The sequence below is a fragment of the Hypanus sabinus genome, chromosome 27 (genome assembly GCF_030144855.1).
Source record: "Hypanus sabinus isolate sHypSab1 chromosome 27, sHypSab1.hap1, whole genome shotgun sequence".
In the NCBI taxonomy this organism is placed as follows: Eukaryota; Metazoa; Chordata; class Chondrichthyes; order Myliobatiformes; family Dasyatidae; genus Hypanus; species Hypanus sabinus.
Window position 1 is genome coordinate 27,501,218 of NC_082732.1, and position 24,219 is coordinate 27,525,436.

The following is a 24,219-nucleotide window of genomic DNA, read 5'->3' on the forward strand; positions in this document are numbered from 1 at the left end:
ACTGGAAAAAAACCAGACTATTTTATTCTGATGATGCAGAATTGCTAAGTATTCTCTGCAAAACAGTGTTCTGAGGAATAAAACATTAGGAGAAAAGCAAGCTCATAGCAGAATGGCATAAATGCTTACAAGCTGTAAAGAAATAGAGGATTCAACTAGCTAAATAGTCTGCTTTCCCAGAATGTTTGAGATCAAATTGTACAGTATAAGCTATTGTATGTGTTGCAGCCTTGTTATCTATCTGTTATGATTTAATTGAAAAACTTAATATAAAACTGAATTACTTAGGTCTTTTCAGTTCCAGGGAGGCAAAATAATTGGCAATCACATCCAGTACAGTAATACTATTTAGTAAAGAGCAGTTTAGTGTCTTTCCTGGGGCTAGGTTATTTAAATCCTTTCAATAACAAACCTGGATGCTTGTGAGTATTGGTATGATGAGACTTACAGATGTCCTTACCTGTGAGACGCCCGGGCATTGGTGGGGGTTGAGGGGAGTAATAGTACCAGTCTTATAATTGCTTTGATGTCTCCACACACACATTGGCCAACTGATGTTGAGGCTGCTTTTTGAAATCATACCATTCTTTTTTCAGCTCCCAGTAGTTCATGTGGACCATGTACAGAGACCTGTTGCAAAATACTCAGTAATGCACCATGTGCAGAGGTTACTTACGCCATGCAGACCAGCAAAGTTTTGTTACCTTAAGTTAGTGAAGAATATAAATCAGAGTAGACTATTTGGCCCCTCAATACTACTGCATTTACCCCAGTGAGAATATTTACTCCCGTGACACGTTTTGTCACAATATGTGCTGTGCTATGTAACCTCATCCTGAACAGCAGATCTGATGTTGCAGTTGATTCTAGAGCTCATTCTAATCACAGACTGCGAGCATGGGATGTTTGTACAAAATCATAATTTGCCATGCAACAAAGTATGATGTAGTAATATTGGAAAGGAGGATCATAATGGTTGTACATTTAAGTAACATTGTCACTTTCCTGCAGATTGTGTCAGCCACCATTCAAGAGCCGACAACAGCACAAACAGTGATACCAAGAGAACCTGTGGAAGGAGTGGTGGATTTACCACTGTGCTCTTGGGGCTTCCTTGGATCTGTTGGGCCTTCTGCTGTACAGTAGTAAACACTTTTGCACTGCCTCTGTGGGATTACAGCTGACCTCTCTGCACTTGAAATAGATAATTTACTGTAGATCACGTGCGCACTCAACACTAACTGTGTGGTGGACATCAGCGATGGTTACATCAGGGCTTTGGCAGTGCTTTGGAAGGAACAGACAGAGAACAGGGTCTACACGGCGCCCGGCTCAGTCAAATCAAGGCCTCCAGTCTACGCATTTCTTCCTGCGACCACTGCAGCCAGTGAGGTGCTATCCTGAAGCACCACCCCAGGTTTATCAGTGTGGGTATAAACTACTGAAGAAATGTGGCACTTTCCCTTCTACTCTTCAAATGGGATTCTGCCTGAAGTGTACAACACCAAACTAATCTGTTGCCTGCTGGCATTTGGCATCAATATTTGTGCTCATCACAGCAGGGATTTAATCAGTTTGCAGCTATTGGTATCTGTACAGACTCAGGGCTGCACAATTCAAAAGAAAGGCAGTTGGTCCACTGGTCTATAACAGCACTTAGGAAAGCAAACCCATTGATCTCATCCTCCCTCTCCTTTTTTTTCTCCAGTATCCTCTCTTAAACCTGACTCCAATCCTCCTTGACTGCTTTTTTTTCCATTAACATACACCAAGAGGCAATTTAAGTCACTGGTTAACTTATCAGCACATCTTTGGGATCCCATTCTACACCACCACTAAATTGTCCATTTTTTTTTGCAGCCTGGTTTGAATTCCATGTTCGTTTTTTTTTCTGATTTCCTGCAAGCATTAATTCAAAACGAGGCTTCACAGGCTCTGCCAACCTACATCTTGGCGCACACACTCAGTGACCAATCCTCATGTGACAGTTTTTGCACTAGATTGTTGTCAGGCTATTGAATAAGAAGGATCATTGTAGCCAGGCAAGATCATTTGTCTCACAAGCATTTTCCATTTACTCATAGTCAGGAGCAGAAATCCAGATTTATTTGACTACCTCTCGAACCAGGAATTTTGAAATCCTGGGATCAGCAAGTTCTGTCCAACCTGGGAATGGAATCTCCATCTAGTGTTTGGTCTGTCTCAGCTGGAGAGTGCAATATTAAGAGCCAGTTAACCATGAAAGCTTACATTTAGCAAACGGCTATGTCCTTTCTTTCATAAATGAGACATGGTATTAGTGCAGCCGACAATGAATGATTAGCTTTAGTGATGTGGAAGCACAGTGTGCAAGTTAGTGAAGAAGCAGAAATGGGGGCAAGACCCTCAGGGGGGTGGGGGCTGTGGCAAGTCATTCAATTTCACATGCAGTTTGGAAATTGCTGTGGGCAGATATTGCGAAATCAGTTTCCAAAACCGCTTGAATGTGCACACAATTGACGAGCTGATTCTGTGTTAGGAAGGTAATCTTTTTTTATTGGTTTCTACAGCTGTCTGTCTTACAAGTGATTTGTCTCACTGGTAACTGAAGCAAACCCTAGAGTCATGTGTGACCCTGCAATGAACTCAGACCACAACTCCCTTAAATACAACTTCTGCCTGTCTCAGTTCCACCACAGCTCCTCCGCTACTGAAACCCGTATCCTTCCGTCTTGCCTCCAAACTTGACGATGTTGGCTCTCCAATTTTCCATGAACCCGTTCATCCAAAACTCTGCTGCTCCTGTGTTAAAATCACACCAATTCCCATCAGCTGTCACCTTCTATTTATATCTAATTTAAAGATACAGTGCAGAACAGGCCCTTCTGGCCCAACAAACCGCACCATCCAGTAACCCATCTATTCAACACTAGCCTAATCACAGAACAATTTACAGTGACCAAGTAACCAACTAACTCTGGTCTGAGGGAGGAGACTAGAGCACCCAGAGGAAACACACATGTTCACAGGGAGAATGTACAAACTCCTTACAAACAGTTTTGGAATTCATTAGGCTACCATGGCACCTTCTAAAACTATGTAGGTAAATCATAGAGCCCTAGATAAAATATATGCCAGACTCTGAAAAGAAGCAGGCATAAATGTGGAGGCCCACCATGCCCATGTGAAGTATTATACTGATTTACACTAATTTCATTTGCCTATATTAGAATTCTTTGTGCTTGAGTTTCTGTCTAAATGCCTCTAAAAGTCCTTGCTTAATGGTGTTGGTCCATGGCATAAACAAGGTTAGAAACCCCTAATCTAGAGGTAATACAGACCTGGTGTTTTATGACCTGATCCTCAGTGCATGACAGTTTCAGAATAAAGGTAGGGAGCAGCACCAATCACAAAAGCCTTTGACTCCCATCAGCCAAGAAAACACGACCTAAAAATTATGTTCCAATGGCAGTTCTTCTCCAGCTCACATTCGCTTCATGATGGAGTGAACCAAGAGATCTGCAGCAGAAAAAATCTTGGTGAAAATTGGTGTTAAAGGCTGAATTCCTATCTCCAGAAAGCATGTACTCTGGAGGTGTGATTTTTGGCATGTGAGTACTCGGGGGGAGGAGGGGGGATGCAGTTGTGTGCAGATATTGCCAGTTGAGATGTATTTTAGCTCATGGGACCCAGTTGTGATAACTGGTATTGATGCTCTTTTCTGATGTTTTTTGTCTGCAAAGCAGACAAATTGGATCAGAAGGATTCGGTGCTGTTGCTCAGTAACCACCTTTACCATGGTTAGCTGCAGTAGAATTCAGTAAGAGGGAAGTATAATTGCCAAACAGAAACAAAAGACCTTTTATTTGCCAGCTAAATGATGTATATGGAAAGCAGGAGAGTGCATGCTGAGCTGCCAATGTTTTCAAAGCTTCATCAGGTTGGTTTGAGGAAGTGGCTGAAAAACTAAATACCCTATGCCCCTGCCTACAAAAACCTTTCTGTTCTGTTGTGTACTAGAGAACCTTGCAACAATCATTTTTTTGTTCTTCCTAATATAGTATGTCCTTTTTCAGCACCATACAAGATCAAACTTCAAGCAGGTCCTGAGACCCACTTCAAGCAAGCTCACGGAAATAACAATCCATTCAGTGAGCACCCATTGATCTACAGCACATTGTAGGGGATGGTGGAGCACATGACGGTGATTTGAGTGGGAAACCTGAGCTCCCAGTCATTAACCACGTTAGTGTAAAAGTAATTCCCCATCTGTTCCCTATCTCACACCTCCCTTGTGCATTTTTCCCATTTCTCTCCTCCTTTGTTTTGGTGCTTTTCCTCTTATCTGATCGTATTGATCTTCTCCCATTGACTAATGCCAATGGATGTTAATGAAGCCCATATCTAGAGAACTCATTTTTAAAATTAACAGACAAGATATCGTCTCCACCCCCCCCCCCACGCGCGTGCGTGTGTGTGTGCACGTGCGCGCGCACGCGCGCGCACACACACACACACACAATATGTACATAGAGAACATCAAATGAGAAAATTTCAGGTGCAACTTGCAGGATGCATTTCAATCAAAGGGTTGGAGTGTAAATGCTACAGCTTAACAAGTAATTGAGGGTTAACAAGTAGTAGCGAACATAATACTGAGGAGTATAGTTTGGATGTGTTAAGAACTCATTTTTAATGAAGGGTTTAAGTGATTTGTACTGTATATGCACATACTAGGGGTGAGTTGCAGTTGAAGTTTGGCATCTAATTGGGTTTCCAGACAGTTAGCTTTTTAAAAATTATTTAATTGCTCCCTAAGTGCTTACCTGTGCATCCACAGGACAAGCACAATCTGAATTGTTGTGCGTGGACCTTTTATGCACTTCAGTCATGGTAGCAAAAAAGAAAACAAGATATAATTGATTTGATGAGCATTAATCGGAGAGCTGTGACCTGTGGAAAGTCCAGAGTTGATGATAGGCTTGCTTTCGCTAATTGGCACTTGTTGTGCTGCTGGGGCTTTGAGCAGCTTCACACCAGAGGCCAGCCATTCAGCCAATGAACAGTATGATAGGAAAACTAAACTGGGGTGGATTAAGTGTTGATATTGAAGCAGCTGGCTCCTGAATTACATATGAGTGGTTTGAATTATTTTGTGGTGATTTTGTTTCGAGTTACAGCTGTCACCACGTTCGGTCATACGTGCTGCTTGTGAGACCGTGAAAGAGTTTGTTCTGCATAACTTAGAAGAAACGCCTGAGCTGGCATGTGACTGTTCGATTCAGGATGCAGGATGGGAACGGTCCTCCTTGACTAGGTCAATGTTGATCTGTATTTCCTGTACCTGATTCCTATGCTTGGGTTTGTAGACGTATGTCATAAATAATGATGTCTCACCTCGAGACAATAATCTGTGCTCGTTACTGTTTCGTTTCTGCTAAGGAACGCTATGCCACATCATTACCTGGTTTATCTAATATTCAAATAGAGAAGTATCACTTCTCTGACAGCAAAATCATTCTACTTGGATATTGAACTAATACTTTATGGATGGGACACCAGTGGGAAGGAAGGGTGCTGGATGAGGTGGGTAGCATACCGTAGCAGGTTGTGTGTAGAATGAAAAGACATGCCACTATTTTCTTTTCCTCTTTTCTCTTTTTAAATTAATGAGGCTCTGGCATATAATTTGGCAAAGACATGTTTCACCATTGCCCATTTTGCTCCACAGCGCAATGTGAACATTTTCATCCATCCTACTAGCGGTGTGGAACTTCATCTTTGCCAGTCATATAATTCACTGCAAACTGATTGTATCCACAAGTGTTATAACATCAAATTTTGGCGAACTGTAAATATTGTCTTTTATTAATTTTAACATTAGTTGGAATGACATTGTGGACTTTTTGATAGCTGTAAGTTCACTTGAATTCAATGTTGCACGTAGCTTTTGGAGGAAAAATGCTTCAGCTAATGAAGTGACCTGGTCTGGCTTGTTCCCGACCCCCTATGGAGCTTCTGCACTTGAAACCAGTCACTGGAAGCTGACTCCTTTATAAAATGTCCAAAAAAAGTGAAAGGGAACTGTAAGCTCAGACTGAAAGGAGGTTTCCTGTAAGACAGTTCCCCATCTACTTTTGGTTTTCTCAGGACTGAAATCTGCAATCTATTTGTCAAAACTGCACTTCCTCAGAGTTGTGCTGCATTTATGAGTTCGCGTCATTCCTTCCCACCCGAAACAAGAATAAGATTCTCTTCATTCTTTGCACAAGAATCACAAGAAAAATTAATGTGCTGGTACAGCAAGCAATAAGGAATTCATCTGGTATGTAGACTAACATGCAAGAAGAGAAAGGTTTTAGTGCAATTATTATAGGACCTTAATGAGACTGGGTATTATTTGCAGATGTGAAATATTGTGTACTTATCTGGTAAGGATATACTTGCGATGGAGGGAGTGCAGCGATTACCATCATTAATACTTAAATATTGTTCAGTGAAGAGAAATTAAGTAGACACTCTGTAACCTACTTACTGAATAAATGAGATCTATTTTAATTGAAATATATATAAAATTCTTTTGGGGTATGACAGTAAGTGCAAAGATGGTGTTTCCCTTGGCTTTGTTGTCAAGAACTAGGTTTTATAAGTCTCAAACAAATTTGCAACTTAGGAATGAGTTGAGAAAAAAATTCTTCCACTCTAATTCTCTGTCTCACTTCCACTCTTTCTGTATTGAGATTTTAACATTGCACCAAGGATGTTCAACATAAGCTCATAGAACAACGCCTCATCTTTACATTGCAATCTTTAAGATGTGATATTTAACAATGTTAGGTATTCATTTTTTTTCATCCCACAGAATTAGCTCCACTTTTTAAAAAAAATTGTTATTTTCCTTCTGAATCTGACTGCCATTTTTAAAAATTTTACAAATTTGGCATGCACCCTATCACAGAGGTTCTCACTCTTCCCATTTTGATGGAGGACCATGCCATGAGTCATTGACTCTGTTTATACTACCATGATCTGCTGAGTACTTCCAACATTCTATTTTTATTTCTGATTTCTAGCATCTGTGTTTTTGTTTTGCTCCAAGCTTTGTCTGGTAGTTATCCAGAGCTATATTCTGTACCCTGACACCCTTTTTTCCCCTTTACAGTTATGTGCCAACAGGGAAGGCAATGGTACATGGTCTCCTACATTGTTGGACTCCTGAGGAGTTCATCTAAGCACATTGAATCCTACAATGCTCAACAATTCAAGAATTTCAAATAATAACCCATTTCAGCATGTATTTCACGCTTCTAGCATTTAGTTTATTCCATTCTCCTCTGATTTACCCTTTTTGATAGCAACTTGTTTAATTTTCTAACTTTTCCCATTTCTGATGAAAGATCATCAACCTGGAATACTAATCCTCTTTCCCTCTCAACAGATGCTGCCTAATACTGACTCATTTTCAGTATTTTCTTTCTTTTCACAATTTTGAGTGCTTACAATATTTTGTTTTTAAAATAAGTGCAGATTTCTTGTGGGAGCCATTGAGCATCACCTAATGGCACTGCATTTCTCCCCCAGTTGCACGAGTAAATGGACACACAAAACCAGACCGGCATCGTAATCCAGGTGGTTATGATAGCGCCTCCACTGTGATGAGCAGTGAATTGGACTCAAGCAGCTTTATCGAATCCGATGATGACAATACCAGCAGGTAGGAGGAAAGGGTATGGAATGTACAGGTAATAAGGTGGCTGTTTATTGGACAAGGGATGGAATGTCTAATGCATTGGATGGATAATGGTAGAACTGATCTATCAGGCTGGTAATTGAATTGATGAGGTATTGAAAAAAGGGATGAACTAGCTTTTGTAATAGATGGGGAAATGGGATAGTTGATGTATCAGATGAATAAGAAGATGGCTGACACATTGCATAGGGACTGGAATAGCCAGATTAAACGGGTATTGGGATAACCGATACGCTAAAAGGGTAACTCCTGGAAGGAATTACTTAAGGACTTTGGTAGAACATGCAATGTGCTGTACTAAAAAATCAAAAACCTATGAGGAAAGCTTAGCATCTGTGCAAAGAGAAGCAGTAATTATTTTATGCCCTTGATGTATTGTCATGTTTGGAGCATGCCTGTGATGAGGTCAAATGCTGAGTAGTCCTGGTGAAACCCAGACTTAGAATCAGTGAGTAGGTCAGGCAGATAATAGGGCAAGTGATTTGGTATACAGGAGGAGGATGTTCAATAGGTGCTTTCTCAGAGTAATGTGAGATAATACGTTGACTGCTAATGTTAGCTCTCTTATTAGGATTGAATATACAGGAGGATTATGTGGAGGGTTCCAATCTGAAATGTTGAGCATCATGTGTCTACAGTAGTTTTGCATTTTATTTTGTGTCATGTATACAAAATCAAAAATTTAAAACAAAATCTTTTTGTCCCTCCTCTTCTAAAGAGAAATCCCCTCTCTTCTGAATCTGAAGGTTCTCTCTGAGGATTTGGGGATATCCTCCAGAAGACTTGGTCTCTGTTGGGATTCATGTCCCTCCAGTCTTGAAACTATTGAATCCTCATGATGATTCAGCTAAATACACCTACATAGATCCTTACAATAGTTTTGAACATGTTTTAAGTACTTGTCTGCATGTGTGCATGAAGAGTGTGTGTATTGACAGGGTGATCATGACTGTACCCAACAAGGCAAGGCTAATTCTATCCTAATGAGAGATTACTGGATAAAAATCAGGATGGACTCATGGTTGATGTAGTTTTTTACTGGCTCAAAGATGCCAAAAGCACTGGTAGATCCAGCAGCAACCTCCAACTCTCAGGTATCAGAGCCCATACTAGTTCTGTAATCCATGGAATTCTACAACCCTGATGGAAGCCTTGCTGTGTGCTGAATATTTGCTGGCTTTTTGAAAGGTTCCCTGCTTTCTCCCATTTTACGAATTCTACATATCTGATCCCTCATTCTTTCTCTAATCTTCTGACTGGGATATCTCTTCATGTTACCTTTTTACATCTACAATTTTCAAATATCTAGGTACACTCCTTTTTATAAGTTATTCTGGATTTTGCCTCAGTTGTGGTCAAATATCTCGTACATTAATACACCATCTGCAAAAATACATTCCTCTTAATCCTTCTGTTCATGTTTAAGTCCTCTAGACTATGACTCAGTAAACACTGGAAAAGTTTTTCCTCATTCACCTTATTTAACAAAATCTGTTTTTGAACACACTCCCAAATTTCTCAAAAATTCCTAAGTTTGACTGAAAAGACCCCAATTCTTTTCTCTGTTCATTTCCAGCACTGCACCATGGAGACTTTAAGCACTAGATTCTTGGTTGATGGAAATTCCTACAAACCTCCACTAACTTAGTATAACAGGACACATTGTAGGGGAAGGGTGCCAATAAATCAGACTAATTGCCCAACTGTTAAACATGTCATTACTTTGCACCTCCTCCACTTTCCGCAAGGATCGCTCCCTCTGTAATTCCCTTGTTGATTTGTCCCTCCCCACTTCTCTCCCTCCTGGAACTTATCCCGGCACGTGTCCTAAGCACCTGCCCGTGCACCTCCACCCTTACCTCCATTCAGAGCCCCAGGCAGCTCTTCCCTGCAAGGCAGCACTTCACTTGTCTATTGTGTCTGGTGCTTTTGTTGCAGCTTCCTCTACATTGGTGAGGCCCATCGTAAATTGGGGGACCGTTTCATCGAGCACCGTTCACCATAAGCAAGACTTGCCAGTGGCCAAACATTTTAATTCCTATTCCCACTCCCGTTCTGATGTGTCAGTCCATGGCCTCCTCCTGTGCTAAGATGAGGCCAGCTATCAGAACGGAGGAGCAACACCTATTCTGGCTGGATAAACCTCAACCTGATGGCATGAATATCAATTTCTCCTTCCAGTGAATTAATTTTCCCCTCCCCTCTTCCTCTATTCCCCACTCTGACCTTTTACCTCTTCTCACCTGTCTATCACTTCCCCCTGGGTCCCCTCCTCCCTCCCTTTTTTCCCATGGTCCAGTCTCCTCTCCTATCTGCTTCTTCTCCAGCCTTGACCTTTTCCACCCACCTGGCTTCACCTTTCACCTTCCAGCCAGCCTCTTTCCCCTCCCCCACCTTTTTATTCTGGCATTTTCCCCCTTACTTCTCAGTCCTGAAGAAGGGTCTCAGCCCAAAATATGGACTACCTGACCTACTGAGTTCCTTCAGCATTTGTGTGTGTGTTGCTTTGGATTTCCAGTATCTGCAGACTTTAAGTGACTATTGGAGCAACTTTTTGGAGGGCAGTTAGTTGTGTTGCTTATCTGTTGCTTCAGTTGCTGCAATGAGACTTCACAATTCCTCCTTTCTGAACTGACAATGGTGAGGCATAATGGACAATGCGAAGGGAGATATTTTGGGTAAGACATTAAGATGTTGTGTGTTAAAGAGCTTGTAATGGATGATTTGTTGACTGGACTACAGCCAGAAAAGCAGTTTAGCTGAGCATTTCCATCACTTTCCTCTCTATGAGCTCTAAATAAGTGATGACAGTTAAAATTAATTCAGTGAACGAGGGGCAAATTAATTCAGTGATGGTAAGGATTCTTTATAAGTTCAGGCATGCTCTTGTAGAATTCAAATGTATTTTTAGATCTGCAGAGGTGAATGTTATTAAACTAATTCAGTGGAAGGGTGTGGTGACCTCTAGTGTAGTAGGAAGACATTCCTTCACTGGAATTTTGCCCATTTATGTCAAATAATTTATAGGATCCATTAATGATTCTTAACCGTTTTGTAAATGAAAAAATACACAATTTTGTCTCTTCCTCGACATGTAGATTCAAACTGCCAATTGCCCTTTGAAAGCACTGGAGTTAAGCCTTTAGGGGCTGGTCTTATGGGGTTTGCAGTTCTTTGGTGAAGTTGAAATTCCCACCACCACATGAGGTGTTGCTTTCTTGCTGAGATTTTCTTGCAGGCTAGCCAATGATCCTGCAGCATCTCATCCAAGTGATGTCCGAGACAGTAACTGACCAGTCTGTTGAACTGTGGAGTTCAAGTTTATAAACTATGGAATTTGGATGTTGTAATCAGTGATTAAGGGGAATAATGCTTAATGTAGGGAGGATCCAGCATTTTATTGGTTCTGCTGTACAATATAAAGATGTGCACCAAAACAACCATTCTGCTTAACATCCAGAGCAGCTTTTTAAAAGGATTGTTTAAGTTGGTCCTACTTCCTCATCCCTTCCCATAGCCTTGTAAGTTTTTCAGTTTTAAATATTTGTCTAATTCCTTTTGAAATGTTAATCTGCTTTCAGCCTTTGCAAGCAAAGCATTCCAGCTGATACCAACTTTCTACATAAATAAAATTCTCTCTTCCTCATCTTTTGACAAGCCAGTATCTTCTGGTTACCAGCTGTATTGCAATGGAATGTTCTACTCTCTTACTCTTAAGACATCTTTTTACAATTCTCTACTCCATGGAGAATGTCCCTTAATTTCAATAGTCTTCGCATAATTGAAGGCATGCATCCATTGTACCATTCTAGTAATTTTTCTCTGCACCCTTTTGAAGGCATTAATCCTTTCTCAAACACATCACCAGAACAAAATCCGATTCTCCACCCAAGGCCCAAGAACTAAATTATAATTTGATTTGCTGCCCTTTTTCACTCAGTTTTTTCACCGAAATTCAGGTAATGAGAGCCCAGACTTAGTCATGAACTCATAGAGTAATACATGGAAACAGGAATTTTTTGTCCCAACTGGTCCATGCCAACCACAGCATCCTCCTTGCTAGGTCTTGTTGCCTTTGTTCAGTTTATAACCCTTCAAGCCCTTCCACTCCATCAAAATCCCTCTTAAATGTTGTTATGGTACCCACCTCAAACAACTTCCTCTGGCAGCTCATTCTAGATACTCACAAGCCTCTGTGTAAAGAAGTTGTATCTCAGGTTTGGTTTAAATCTCTCCCCTCTTACCTTGTATGTGTGCCTTTTTTTTTGGATTTGCCATTCCAGGGGGGAAGACTGACCATCCTCCTTATCCATACCCCTCATGATTTTATAAACTCTGATGATATCACCTCTCATTCTTCTACGATCCATCATGTTTCAACTGGTATCTGCTCATTGGCTGTGATCTCCCCAATTTTGACTCTTCCACTCCTGAAAACAAATCTAACCCTCAGTGGTCTTCAGTTCACAGATGCCGTTTCCAGTTTGATGCCTATCTTTATCAGCCACATTTTTGTGTGTATGAAATTAATTTCTGGCAACAGTGAATCAGGGAAGTTGTATTGTGGATAAATCCCACTCTCATCTTCTTGATGAGATTTGAGATATAATTGATAAATTCAGTAAGGAAGAACCAGTGGATGTGGTGCATGTAGATTCTGAACAGGTCATTGAAGTCCCAGTGTAGTAGTAATTCCTCCACCATATTTTAAAACTCCTCTACCTACTACTTTCTTGGGGTTGCAAGTGGTGACTAGGTGGATACTGCATGGATCTGAGCTTGAGCGAGTGAAGGAATGGGTAAATATATAGCAGTTTTCCACTATACCAACAATTAATGTGAGGATATCCACTCCAGTAGAGAAAACAAAGGCAAAATATGATTTAGATGGTGAGAAAATGGAAAATATTGATGTACAAATGGATCGGGGTTTCCTAGTACGAGAGTCACTGAAAGCAAGTGCACAGGTGAAGCAAGAAGTTGCAAAGGCACATGTTATGTTGACTTTTACTGAAAGGGTATATTTGTAGAGGGTCTTAATGAAACCACATCCGGAGTATTCTCTGCAGTTTTTGCCTCTTTGCCAGAGGAAGGTTAAACTTGCCGAGGAGAGAGTGAAGTCACACCAAACTGATTCCAGGAATAGCAGGGTTGTCATGTGAGAGAGATTGGGTTAATTATGCCTGTATTCAGTGCAGTTTATGACAGTAAGGTGTAATCTCATTGAACAGGGCTGCAAAGTGTAGGGAAGGATGATTTTGCTGGCTTGGGTGCCTAGAACGGAGTCTGAGGTTATGGGGTAAAATGAGGCAAGGAGAAATTTATTTGCTGCTGGTGGCAAACACTGTAAATTCCTTACCACAGAAGATGTTTGGGAGCCAAGTTGCTGGATGTGTTTACAAAGGAGATGAGGTGGTTTTTTATACACAAAAGCAATCAAGGAACATGGTGAAAGAGAAAGAATATGGTATTAAACTAGATGATCAGCCGTGATCATATTGGGTGGCAGAGTAGTTTCAAAAGGGCCAAATAGCCTACTCCTGCTTCTAATTTTGTTCTAAGTTCAGGAGAATAAGAGGTGATCTTATTGAAATATGTAAGGTTCTGAGCGATACAACAGGATAATGAAGGAATCAGAGGGGTGGGGGCAGTGTTTCAGAATAAGGAGTTACCCATTTAAAAAGGTGAAGCAGAGGACTTCCCTCTCTCAGAGGGTTATGACACGTTGGAATTCTGTACCCTGGCGAGCTGTGGAGGTAGAATAAAGAGAAGTGGTCGGAGTGCATGAAAGTAGTTCAAGGCTGGAGCAGCCAGGATCTCATTGAATAGTAGAGCAGGATTGAAGGGTGAAGTGTCCTCCTGCTCTTCTTGCTTCTAGTTGTATTCACCTGTGACTTTCACTTGAGGGCTGTTTGTAGGACTGCTCTATAGCTTTAATGTTAGTGATGTTAGTAATGTACTTTGATGTCGTAGCTCCGTACTCCAGCCCCTAGCCTGGACTCAGACTTGACCTTCAGGCCTCCAACCTCCGGACAAAATAGTATTTAAGTCAAGTCAGGGAATTAACGATGGAGAAGCACAACTTTCGGGAAGGGTACAAGACCATCTCAAAGTCTCTGAACATACCTCGGAGCTCAGTGCAGCCCATCACGAAAAAGTGGAAAAAATATGAAACCATACCCACATTACAAGGTCAACCCCAAACATAGTTGTCAGAGAAGAATGGCACATGTAATAGAGGCTACCTTGTTGCCAACAGTCACTCTGAGTGAGCTACAACTGGAGATGAAGTTCATGGCTCCGTAATCTCTAAGGCCTTGGCAAAAAGGGTATTTATGGAAGAGTGGCAAGGAAGGAGCCCTGGCTTCATAAAAAAGCATATCCTTGCCCGTAAAGTCTTTGCAAAGTGTCACTTAGAAGATAGTGTAAAGACATGGAAGAAGGTCCTGTGGTTAGATGAGACATTTTTTGGCCTCAACACTAAGTGGTACGTGTGCTGTAGATGTAATACTGCTCATCAGCTAGGTAACACCATCATTCTATGGAGATGCTTTTTAGCGACAGGAACTGGAAATCTTATCAGGATTAATAACAAGATTTATCTGAATAAAAACATGCTAGCCACTGCCAGGAAGCTTAAACTGGGTACAAAGTTCGTCTTTCAGCAGGACAACGACCCAAGGCACACTTCCAGACCAACAGTGGAATAGCTTCAAGTGAAGAAGCTTGATGTCCTTGAGTGGCCCAGTAAGAGACCTGACCCTAACCCAAACATCTCTGGCAAGACCCGAAGATTGCTGTCCACTGCCACTCCACAACTAACCTGGCACAGCTTAAGTGACTTTGCATGAAGGAATGGGAAAATTTTGCTCTATAACGTTGTGCAAAGCTAATACAGAGCTAATAGATACCGGCTGTAATAGCTGCGAAAAGTGGTTGAACCAAGTACTGAGCAAATGGGGATGAATATTTTTGAAGTGCTGACTTCTCACTTTTTGAATTTTTAGTTTTCCATGCTTCACAATTGTACCTTTTTTTTAGGCTGTATTGTGAAAAACGTAGCTAGCATGTGATTAATTCTCAGTTAAATTAGTCAAAATCCCTGGTTATAATATTCATTTATGTGAACAAAGAGTTGGGGCTGAATACTTTTACAACACACTGTACTTTGATAATAAATTTATTTTGAGCTTTGAGTGGGAAATAAGTTTGTTTGGCTGTTACTGCCTTTTCTTACTGCTTGTGTTGTTCTACTGAACAGTATGGGCATGCTATGTTGGCATTGGAATGGGTGCAACACTTACAGGCCACCCCCTGCACATCCTTGGGTGTATTGGTTGTTAAGACAAATGACACATTGTATGTTTTGATGTACTGTACATGTGGAAAATAAATCTGAAATTTGAAATTTAATGTGCTGATTTACACTGTCTCTGGTTCCTTAGATTAAGCAGCTCAATGGAGCAGAGTGCTTCCTCTCGGCTCATGAGGAGACACAAACGCAGGAGACGGAGGCAACGTATGAGACAGATGGACAGGGTGAGATTGAGAATGGCATCTGACATGAAGGAGGATGGATTGGGAGAGGAGAGAGCTGCCAGCCATCCTAAATACACAGATATATCAGAGCACTATCAGTGTGAAAAATTGAATCATTTTTTTCTGAATTATTCCTTAAACATTCAAAATTGCTTAGTAAGCTCATGCAAAGTTAAAGCCTGTGAATAAGGACGAAAATGCTTAATAAATTTCATTATAAATGAAAATAAGTCTTACTCTGTTATCTCCGACGGCAAGTTTCCTAGGCAGAATACGGGGCTGTGAAAATTGTGATTTACAGCAAAGTGCCATTGGCAACAGCAGCAAATTTCAATACCATGGTGCATTGATAATGGAGTTTATCATAGTAAAAAGTTCATTGCAGTTCACAGGACTATCATCAAACAAAATCTGCCACTGAGCTGCACGACAAAATATCAGGGCACTTGGCCAAAAGTACCATCAAAGAGACAGGTTTTTAAGGAGCATCTCAAAAGAAGAAAAAAGCAGAGTGCCTGAGAGACTATCAAAGAGAATTAATGAGCTTACGTTCTTGGCAGCTAAAGGCACAGTGGCAAATGGTGAAACAACAGGAAGTAGAATTGATAGATCCCTTTTTTCTAATAAATGCCACCCTAACTCAACATCTTGTCTTCAAGTGAAATGTAGGATGTGCAAGATTAAACCCCTTTGTCAGAGAGCAACTTCATCTTCTCTACGTATCCCTCAACATCACCATGTAACTGTGCAACTCTACCAATGTATTCACTTTCCTCACTACATTTCTTAAACCCACCTTCTCCTATAACCTCCAGTTCATTTAATCATAATCCTCAATTCCAATTACTCATCCGGAATCCTCAGTATACTTCTCGACTTCCCCTCCCCCCCGTAGTGTTCTTGCCAGTAATTATCCATCGACTAACACCAATAAGACAGATGGTCTGTGCAATTATCACTTTGTTTTCTGTTGTAGACAAATTGCTTGAGCATGTCTTAAGATTGTGAGTGATTAAAAATTATGTAGCTGTTTTTTTCTCCATTAGAAATGTTTCAAGCAATTAAACAAATCAAAAATGGTTTTCTATCTATCTTCAGTTCTGTTAAACAGCTGAATAAATGTTTGTTTCGTACAGTCCTCATCACTGAGCAGCATCACAGACTCCACCATGTCGCTCAATATTATCACTGTGACGTTAAACATGGGTGAGTGCTGTTTTTGACTATGTAAAGGCAAGGTTGAAATCTCAGTATTTGCTGAAGTGAGTTGAAGTTGGTGTCAGCGGAAAGCATATTTGTAAATAGTGTTTAAAGGTTTTAGTATATATTACTAGCAGAATACAAATTATCATTTATTCTGCACCAAAATCTGGGCTTCATCGGAACATATTTACTTGTGGCTTAGTTGGAGCATGTTTGTTTGGAGCTTGTTTGATGTTGTACAGACAGTAATAAGGTTGACTGAAAAGTTTCTTTTGCTCCTTTTCAAATTTTCACTTCGAGAGGTTTGGGTTGATTTCAGTGCATCAAGTTAATCTAAGTAGCTATTTAAAATGGAATTGACATGTTCTGTTAAATCTGAGTGCAGATGGGTCATTACTTGCTGGGTAAAGAGCATCTCACTGTATGTATGTGCAAAGCCAGAAATCCAAAGTTTCCAAAAGTTTAGGTAACCATCTTGGTTTATAAATGTGATTACAATATTAATTTAGTCAAAGATTTAAAAAATAGATCTATAATTATAAAGTCACTTGAATTTGTGAAATAGACCATGCTGCATATACAGTATTATAGGGTATCATTTTGAGCACGTGAATATTTGCCTCTCTGTCTACTGTATTTAATGTTTTAATTGCTGTTACCTCACCAGTAGGCATTATTCTCAAGTTGAGATCTTATCCTTTTGCATTTTAATAGCCTTTGTCAGTGATGTTAAACCTAAACCAATTCTAACCAACTCCTTCTTTATTTCAGAGAAGTACAATTTCCTGGGCATTAGCATCGTAGGTCAGAGTAATGACCGGGGAGATGGCGGGATATACATTGGGTCAATAATGAAGGGGGGAGCAGTGGCAGCTGATGGCAGAATTGAGCCCGGTGATATGCTTCTGCAGGTCAGTGCTCGAATCATTTCCAAATGAAACCTTTGGCCAAGAGCTGGTTCCTGTAGTTGATGTACACAAGCTCCAGGTCTCCAGCCCTGGAAACCATGTTACATAACTCAGTATGTTTTGTGTTGCAAAAGTGAAGGATGCCAGGACCATGCTGATTCTATCTCTAGCATTTACAGAGAGCAATCACTTTGAATGAATATTGTTTCTTCTTGTGGAATGCCATGGGCCTGCCATCTTTTCATCAAATCCAGGTTGAGACACATTGTTTATGGGTGGTGTTTGAACAGCATGCTTTGTGCATCCTGTGGGTATGATGGTAGTGTAATAGTTAAGATACTGAACTAGAAATCTGGAGGCTGAAGTTTAAATCCCACCATGGTTGTGGAAGTTTCATTCAATTAAACTGGAGTCTTTTCTTTAAACCATTAGATATGAGGATAACAGAAATTACTAGATTGTCATTAGAGTCCAGCGTGATCACTGGTACTCAGCATGAGAGAAGACCTGGCATATACCACTCACCAGATACTTTATTGGGTGCACCTATACACCTGTTTGTTAATACAAATAATCAGCCAATCATAAGGCAGCAACTTGAAGCGTAAACGCATGTGGACATAGCCAAAACATTCAGTTATTGTTTAGACCAAACAATGGGGAAGAAATGTGATCTAAGTGACTTTGACAGTGGAATGAATGTCAGTGCCAAAGTTCAAAGTAAATTTATTATCAAAGTAGGTAGGCCTCTGTTAGTCTCGATAGACCATGGATTTGCACCTCGGAAAGTTTCCAGGGTACAAGCCTGGGCAAGGTTTTTTTTACTGGAAGACCAGCAGTTGCCCAAGCTGCAAGTCTCCCCTCTCCATGCCACCAATATTGTCCAAGGGAAGGGCATTAGGACCCATACAGCTTGGCACCAGTGTCATCACAGAGCAATGTGTGGTTAAGTGCCTTGCTCAAGGACACACACGCAGCCTCAGCCAAGGCTCAAACTAGCAACCTTCAGATAACTAGACGAATGCCTTAACCACTTGGCCACGTGCCAACACTTATCAAAGTATATATGTCACCATATGCAACCCTGAGATTCATTTTCTTGTGGGCATTCACAGTGAATACAAAGAAACAACAAGAAAAGCAAGCAAAATAATACTAAATAATTAAGCAATAAATATCAAGAACATGAGATGAACATGGATGGTGGTGGTCCTTGACAATAGATGCTGCTTTCTTGCGACAGCACTCCATGTAGATGTGCTCAACGGTGGGAGGGCTTTATCTGTGATAGACTGGATCATATCCACTTCTTTTTGTAGGCTTTTTCATTCAAAGACATTGGTGTTTCCATACCAGGCTTTGATGCAACCAGTCAATATATTTTCCACCACACCTATAGAAATTTGTCACAGTTTTAGATAACGTGCCGAATCTTCACAAACTTCTAAGAAAGTAAAGGTGCTGCCATGCTTTCTTTGTGATGGCACATATGTGCTAGACTAAGGCATATTCTCTGAAATGATAACACCAGTTAATTTAAAGTTGCTGACCCTCTCCACCTCTGATCCCCTGATGAGGATTGGCTCATGGACATCTGATTTCCTCTTCCTGAAGTCAATAATCAGTTCCTTGCTCTTGCTGACATGGAGTGAGAGGTTGTTGTTGTGACTCCACTCAGCCAGGTTTTCCATCTCCCTCCTATATGCTGATTTGTCGCCACTTTCAACTTGGCCAGACGGAGTACCTCAGAAACTGCTGATCTCCTGGAATTTTGCACACAACAGTCTCTGGAGTTTATAGAGAATGGTGCAAAAACCAAAAAAAAGTATATATCCAGTGAGCAGCAGTACTGTGGTCAAAAACATCTTGTTAATGAGAGAGGTCAGAGATGAATGGCCAGATTGGTTCAAGCTGACAGGAAGGCGACAGTAAGTCAAATAACTGTGCATTACAACAGTTGTGCGCAGAAGAGCATCTCTGAATGCACAATGTATCAAACCTTGAAGCAGAAGGGCTGTGGTAGCAGGAGACCATGAAGACGTACAAGACGTACCTAATAAACTGGCCACTGAGTGTACACAATACGCCCTTGTTGTGACTTCAGACCCACCAATGTGTTTTAACTCTTAGATCTCTCTTGTCCAATGGCTCAGCAAAACACTCTGTTGTCCATTTTGCCTACATTGAAACAGAGGAGAAATAAAACCAGATAGATCATTCAGCATTAACCTAAACACTGAATTCAGGCAAAGTTACTCAGTTGCTGCAAAGTCACTCAGCTCAGTTGACGTTGCATAGTTCTTCTGATGAGCTATTATCTAACCCAAGAGAGCTGTGTCATTGAATGGCCAAGCAATAGCATTCAATTGCTTACGGAATCACATCCTATGTACAATGTGGTTCTTAATACCTGGACATTGTTCCATTGGCAAGAAAGGACCACCAGATTAGATAAGCAGTAGAGAATTGCACTAGAAGTCCTCAACCATTCATTAAGTTTCCATGAATTCTCATGGCATCAGCAGTGACACAGAAAAAGCTGATGAGCTAATGAACACACATTCCTCTTCGGGGGAATGATGATAGCTCTTCAGCTAGAATAGATAACAAATCTTGGCTCCTCTTCAGATCCTTAGCATCACAAAAGTCAGTCTTCAGCCAGTCCATAAAAAGGTGAATAATTTTCTCTGAGTGCATATAGTTTCCAGGTTGTATACTGTAAAGCATCATTAATAAAAATACTATTTTTATTTCACATGTCGTCTATAGATAATGTATTATAAGAGGAATATCGGTATTGTTTTAATTTATGTGGTGCAACAGCAAGTTTCTGCCTCTATCTACAAAGGCATTAAGGTTATATTATAGATCAGTGGTCCCCAACCTCCGGGCCGCGGACCAATACCGGGCTGCAAAGCATGCAGGGTTGCAGCGGTAGCCGGAACGCACCCAGCACATCTTTAAGAAAAAAGCCAAAATAAGCAAGCTAATTAGTTAGGTGCTGCCCGGCATGTAAATGTTGGCCCAGATCTGATTTGATCCGGGCGGCACCTAATTAATTAGCTTGTTTATTTCAGCATTTTTCTTAAAGATGTGCTGAGTGTGCACCGACTACCGCTGCACCCCTGCATGCTCCGCGGCCCGGTATCGGTCCACGGCCCAGAGGTTGGGGACCACTGTTATAGACAGTGTTTGAAGCATTCTGGTAAATCTTAGAGTCATGCAGCACAGTAATTGACCTTTCCACCCCTCTCAACACACCCTCACCATGTCCATACTGGGCAGCAAGTACCTATTTGCATAAATCTTAGATTTCAGAACTTCTCTTGCAGCCTTCTATACCATGCCAGTTCAAGTGCTCCTGTAAATGCAGCTTAAATCTTGTGACAGTATCTATCCCCTCCATCCCCTCAAGCAATGTGTTTGAGATCTGAACCACCCTCAGAGTGGAAGAATTCCTCAAAACCCCTATACGTCTCCTGTCCCTTAGATCAAATTCACATTCTCCGGTTAGGAACACCTTTACTAGGGGAAATAAAATGTAGCAGCAGAATTGGGCCATTTGGCCCACTGCATCTGCACGGCAGTTTTATCATAGTTGATCCATTTTTTGTGTCAGCCCCAATCTTCTGCCTTCACTCTGTATCCCTTCATGCCTTGACCAATCAAGAATCTATCAACCTCTGCCTTAAATATACATAACTTGGCCTTCACAGCTGTCTGTGGCAAAGAATTCCAGAGATTCAACTCTCTCTGGCTAAAGGAATTCCTCCTCATTGGCATTCTAAGAGGACGACCCTCTGTTCTGAACCAGTGTCCTCTCCACATCCACTACATCAAGGCCTTTCACTTATTTGATAGGTTTTAATGAGTCACCCCTCATTTTTCTGAATTCTAGAGAATAAGGGCCCAGAGCCATCAAGTGCTCTTCATATGACAAGCCATTCAACTGTGGAATCATTTTTGTGAACCTCGTTTGAACCATCTCAAGTTTCTTCACATCCATTCTAAGATAAAGGGCCCAAAACTACTCTCAGTACTCCAACTTAGGCCTCACCAGTGCTTTATAAAGTCTCAACACTACATCCTTGCTTTTATATTCTCGTCCTCTTAAAATGAATGCTAACATTGCATTTACCTTCCTCACCACAGACTCAAGCTGCAAATGAACCTTTAGGGAATCCTGCACAAGGACTCCCAAGTTGCTTTGCACCTCAGTTTTTTTTGTATTTTCTCTCCTTTTAGAAAATAGTCAACCCTGTCATTTCTCCTACCAAGTGAATAACCATATATTTCCTAACACTGTTTTCCATCTGCCCTTTCTTTGCCCATTCTCCTAATCTGTCTAAGTCTTTCTATAGCCTCTCTAATTCTTCAAAGCTACCTGTCCCTCCACCTGTCTTCATATTGTCTGCAAACTTTGCAACAAAACCATCAGTTCCATCATCTAAATCATTAACATTTAACATAAAAAGAATCGATCCCAACACAGACCATTGTGGAACACCATGAGTCACTGGCAGCCAGCCAGAAAAAGGCTCCCTTCATTCCCACTCTTTGCCTCCTGCCAGTCAGCCACTGTTTTATCCATGCTAGAATCTTTCCTGTAATACCATGGGCTGATAGCTTGTTAAGCAGCCTCGTGTCGCACATTGTCAAAGGCCTTCTGAAAATCCAAGTACACAACATCAAGTGATTCTCCTTTGTTTATCCTGCTTGTAATTTCTTCAAAGAATTCCAACAGATTTGTCAGGCAAGATTTTCCCTTAAGGAAATCATGCTGACTATGACCTATTTTATCATGTGTCTCCAAGTACCCTGAGACTTTATCCTTAATAATCTACTCCAACATCTCCGCAACCACTGAGGTCAGACTATAGTTTCTTTTCTTCGGCTTCTCTCCCTTCTTGAAGAGTGGAGTGACTTCTGCAATTTTCTAGTCTTAAGGAACCATTCCAGAATGCAGTAATTCTTGAAAGATCACTAATGCCTGCAGGATCTCTTCAGACACCTCTTTCAGAACTCTGGGTTGTGCACCATCTGATCCAGGTGACTTACCTACCTTCAGACCTTTCAGTTTCCCAAGAACCTTCTAACTAGTTATGGTAACTTCACACACTTCAAGCCCCCTGACACCTGGAACTTCCAGCATACTGCTAGTGTCTTCCATAGGGAAGACTGATGCAAAATACTTATTCAGTTTGTCTGCTATTTCATTATCCCCCATTACTAACTCTCCAGCATCATCATCTAGCAGTCCAATATCCACTCTCACCTCTCACCTTATGCATCTAAAGATATCTTTTGGTATATCATTGGCTAACTTACTTTCGTTTTCTATCTTTACCTTCCTAATGACTTTTTTAGTTGCCTTCTGTTAGTTTTTAAAAGCTTCCCCATACTCTAGCTTCCCACTAATTTTTGCTCTATTAATACGCCTTCAGCCATGAGCTGCTCTAAAAAGCCATCTCATAAGCACTCTAGAAATTCTGCCTTCTGAAGTCCAGCATCAACATGATTTTCCCAATCTACCCACATATTGAATTCCCCCATGACTACTCTATCATTGCCCTTTTGGCATGCAAAGTTCTATCACCCATTGTGATTTGTAGGCCACATGCGTACTACTTTTTAGGGGGTCTGTATACAACTCCTTCCCATCAGGGTCTTGTTACCCTTGCAGTTCCTTAGCTCGATCCACAATGATTCAACATCTTCTGACCCTATGTCACGTCTTTCTAATGATTTGGTTTCAATTTTTACCAACAAAGCAACATCACCCTCTCTGCTTTCCTGCCTATCCCTTCAATACAATGTGTATCCTTGGATATTAAGCTCGCAGCTATTTCAGTCATGATTCAGTGATGCCTACAACATCATACCTGCCAATCCGCAACTGTGCTGCAAGTTCATCTACCTTATTCCATGTGCTGTGTGCATTCGGATACAACACTTTTGGTCCTGTATTCACCCTTTTCAATTTCATCACACCTTTTGAATTTTAACTTTGTCTGAGGTCTTACCAACATTTGTCTCCACAACCTCTCCACTAACTGTTCTGGCAATCTGGTTCCCATCCCCCTGCAATTCTAGTTTAAACCCCACCATGCAGCATTTACAAACCTTCCCACTAGGATATTAGTTCCCCTACAGTTCAGGGGCAAACTTTCCCTTCTGTACAAGTCCCACCTTCCCTGAAAGAGAGCCCAATGATCCAAAAATGTTATACTATCCCTCCAACACCAACTCCTTTGCCACATATTATCTGTATAGTCTTCCTAGTTCTAGCATACTAGCTCATGACATGGGTAGCAATCCTGAGATCACAACCCTGGAGGTCCTGCCATTTAACTTAGCACCTAACTCCCAGAACTCCCTACGCAGAACCTCGTCATTCATCTTACCCATATAATTAGTACCTACATGGACCACAACTGGCTGCTCACCCTCCCATTTAAGAATGCTGAGGACTCGATCCGAGATACCTGGACCCTGAAGTTCAGGAGGCAACATACCATCCAGGAACCTCGTTCTCGCCCACAGAACCTCCTATCCATTCCCCTAGCTAATGAATCCCTAATCACTACAGCATGCCTTTTCTCCCCCATTCCCTTCTCAGTCACAGTGGCAGACTCAGAAAGGAGACCCAACCACTGTGACTTCCCTCTGTCAGGTCATTCCTCCCCCCTCCCCCGACAGTATCCAAAGTGATATACCTGTTGTTGAGTGGAATGGCCACAGGGGTACTCTGCACTGACTCCTTAACCCTTTTCCCTTTCCTGACCGTCACCCAGTTTCCTGTGTCCTGCACTTTGGGTATAACTAACTCTCTATATATCT

The 24,219-nt window shown here is 41.2% G+C and overlaps 1 protein-coding gene across 4 annotated transcripts in view; it reads left to right on the forward strand.

Moving 5' to 3' along the window:
* Nucleotides 1–24,219, forward strand: part of LOC132382159 (segment polarity protein dishevelled homolog DVL-1-like) — a 137,544-nt gene that overhangs the window by 94,580 nt on the left and 18,745 nt on the right. For 3 of the 4 annotated variants that reach the window (XM_059952079.1, XM_059952078.1, XM_059952080.1), the window contains exons 5-8: nucleotides 7,561–7,693; nucleotides 15,175–15,268; nucleotides 16,405–16,474; nucleotides 17,243–17,382. In XM_059952079.1, coding sequence (XP_059808062.1) covers nucleotides 7,561–7,693; nucleotides 15,175–15,268; nucleotides 16,405–16,474; nucleotides 17,243–17,382 — 437 coding nt within the window. Of the gene's footprint in view, nucleotides 1–1,156; nucleotides 1,428–7,560; nucleotides 7,694–15,174; nucleotides 15,269–16,404; nucleotides 16,475–17,242; nucleotides 17,383–24,219 lie in introns of those variants that run through there. The other variant, XM_059952081.1, reaches the window with a different exon arrangement.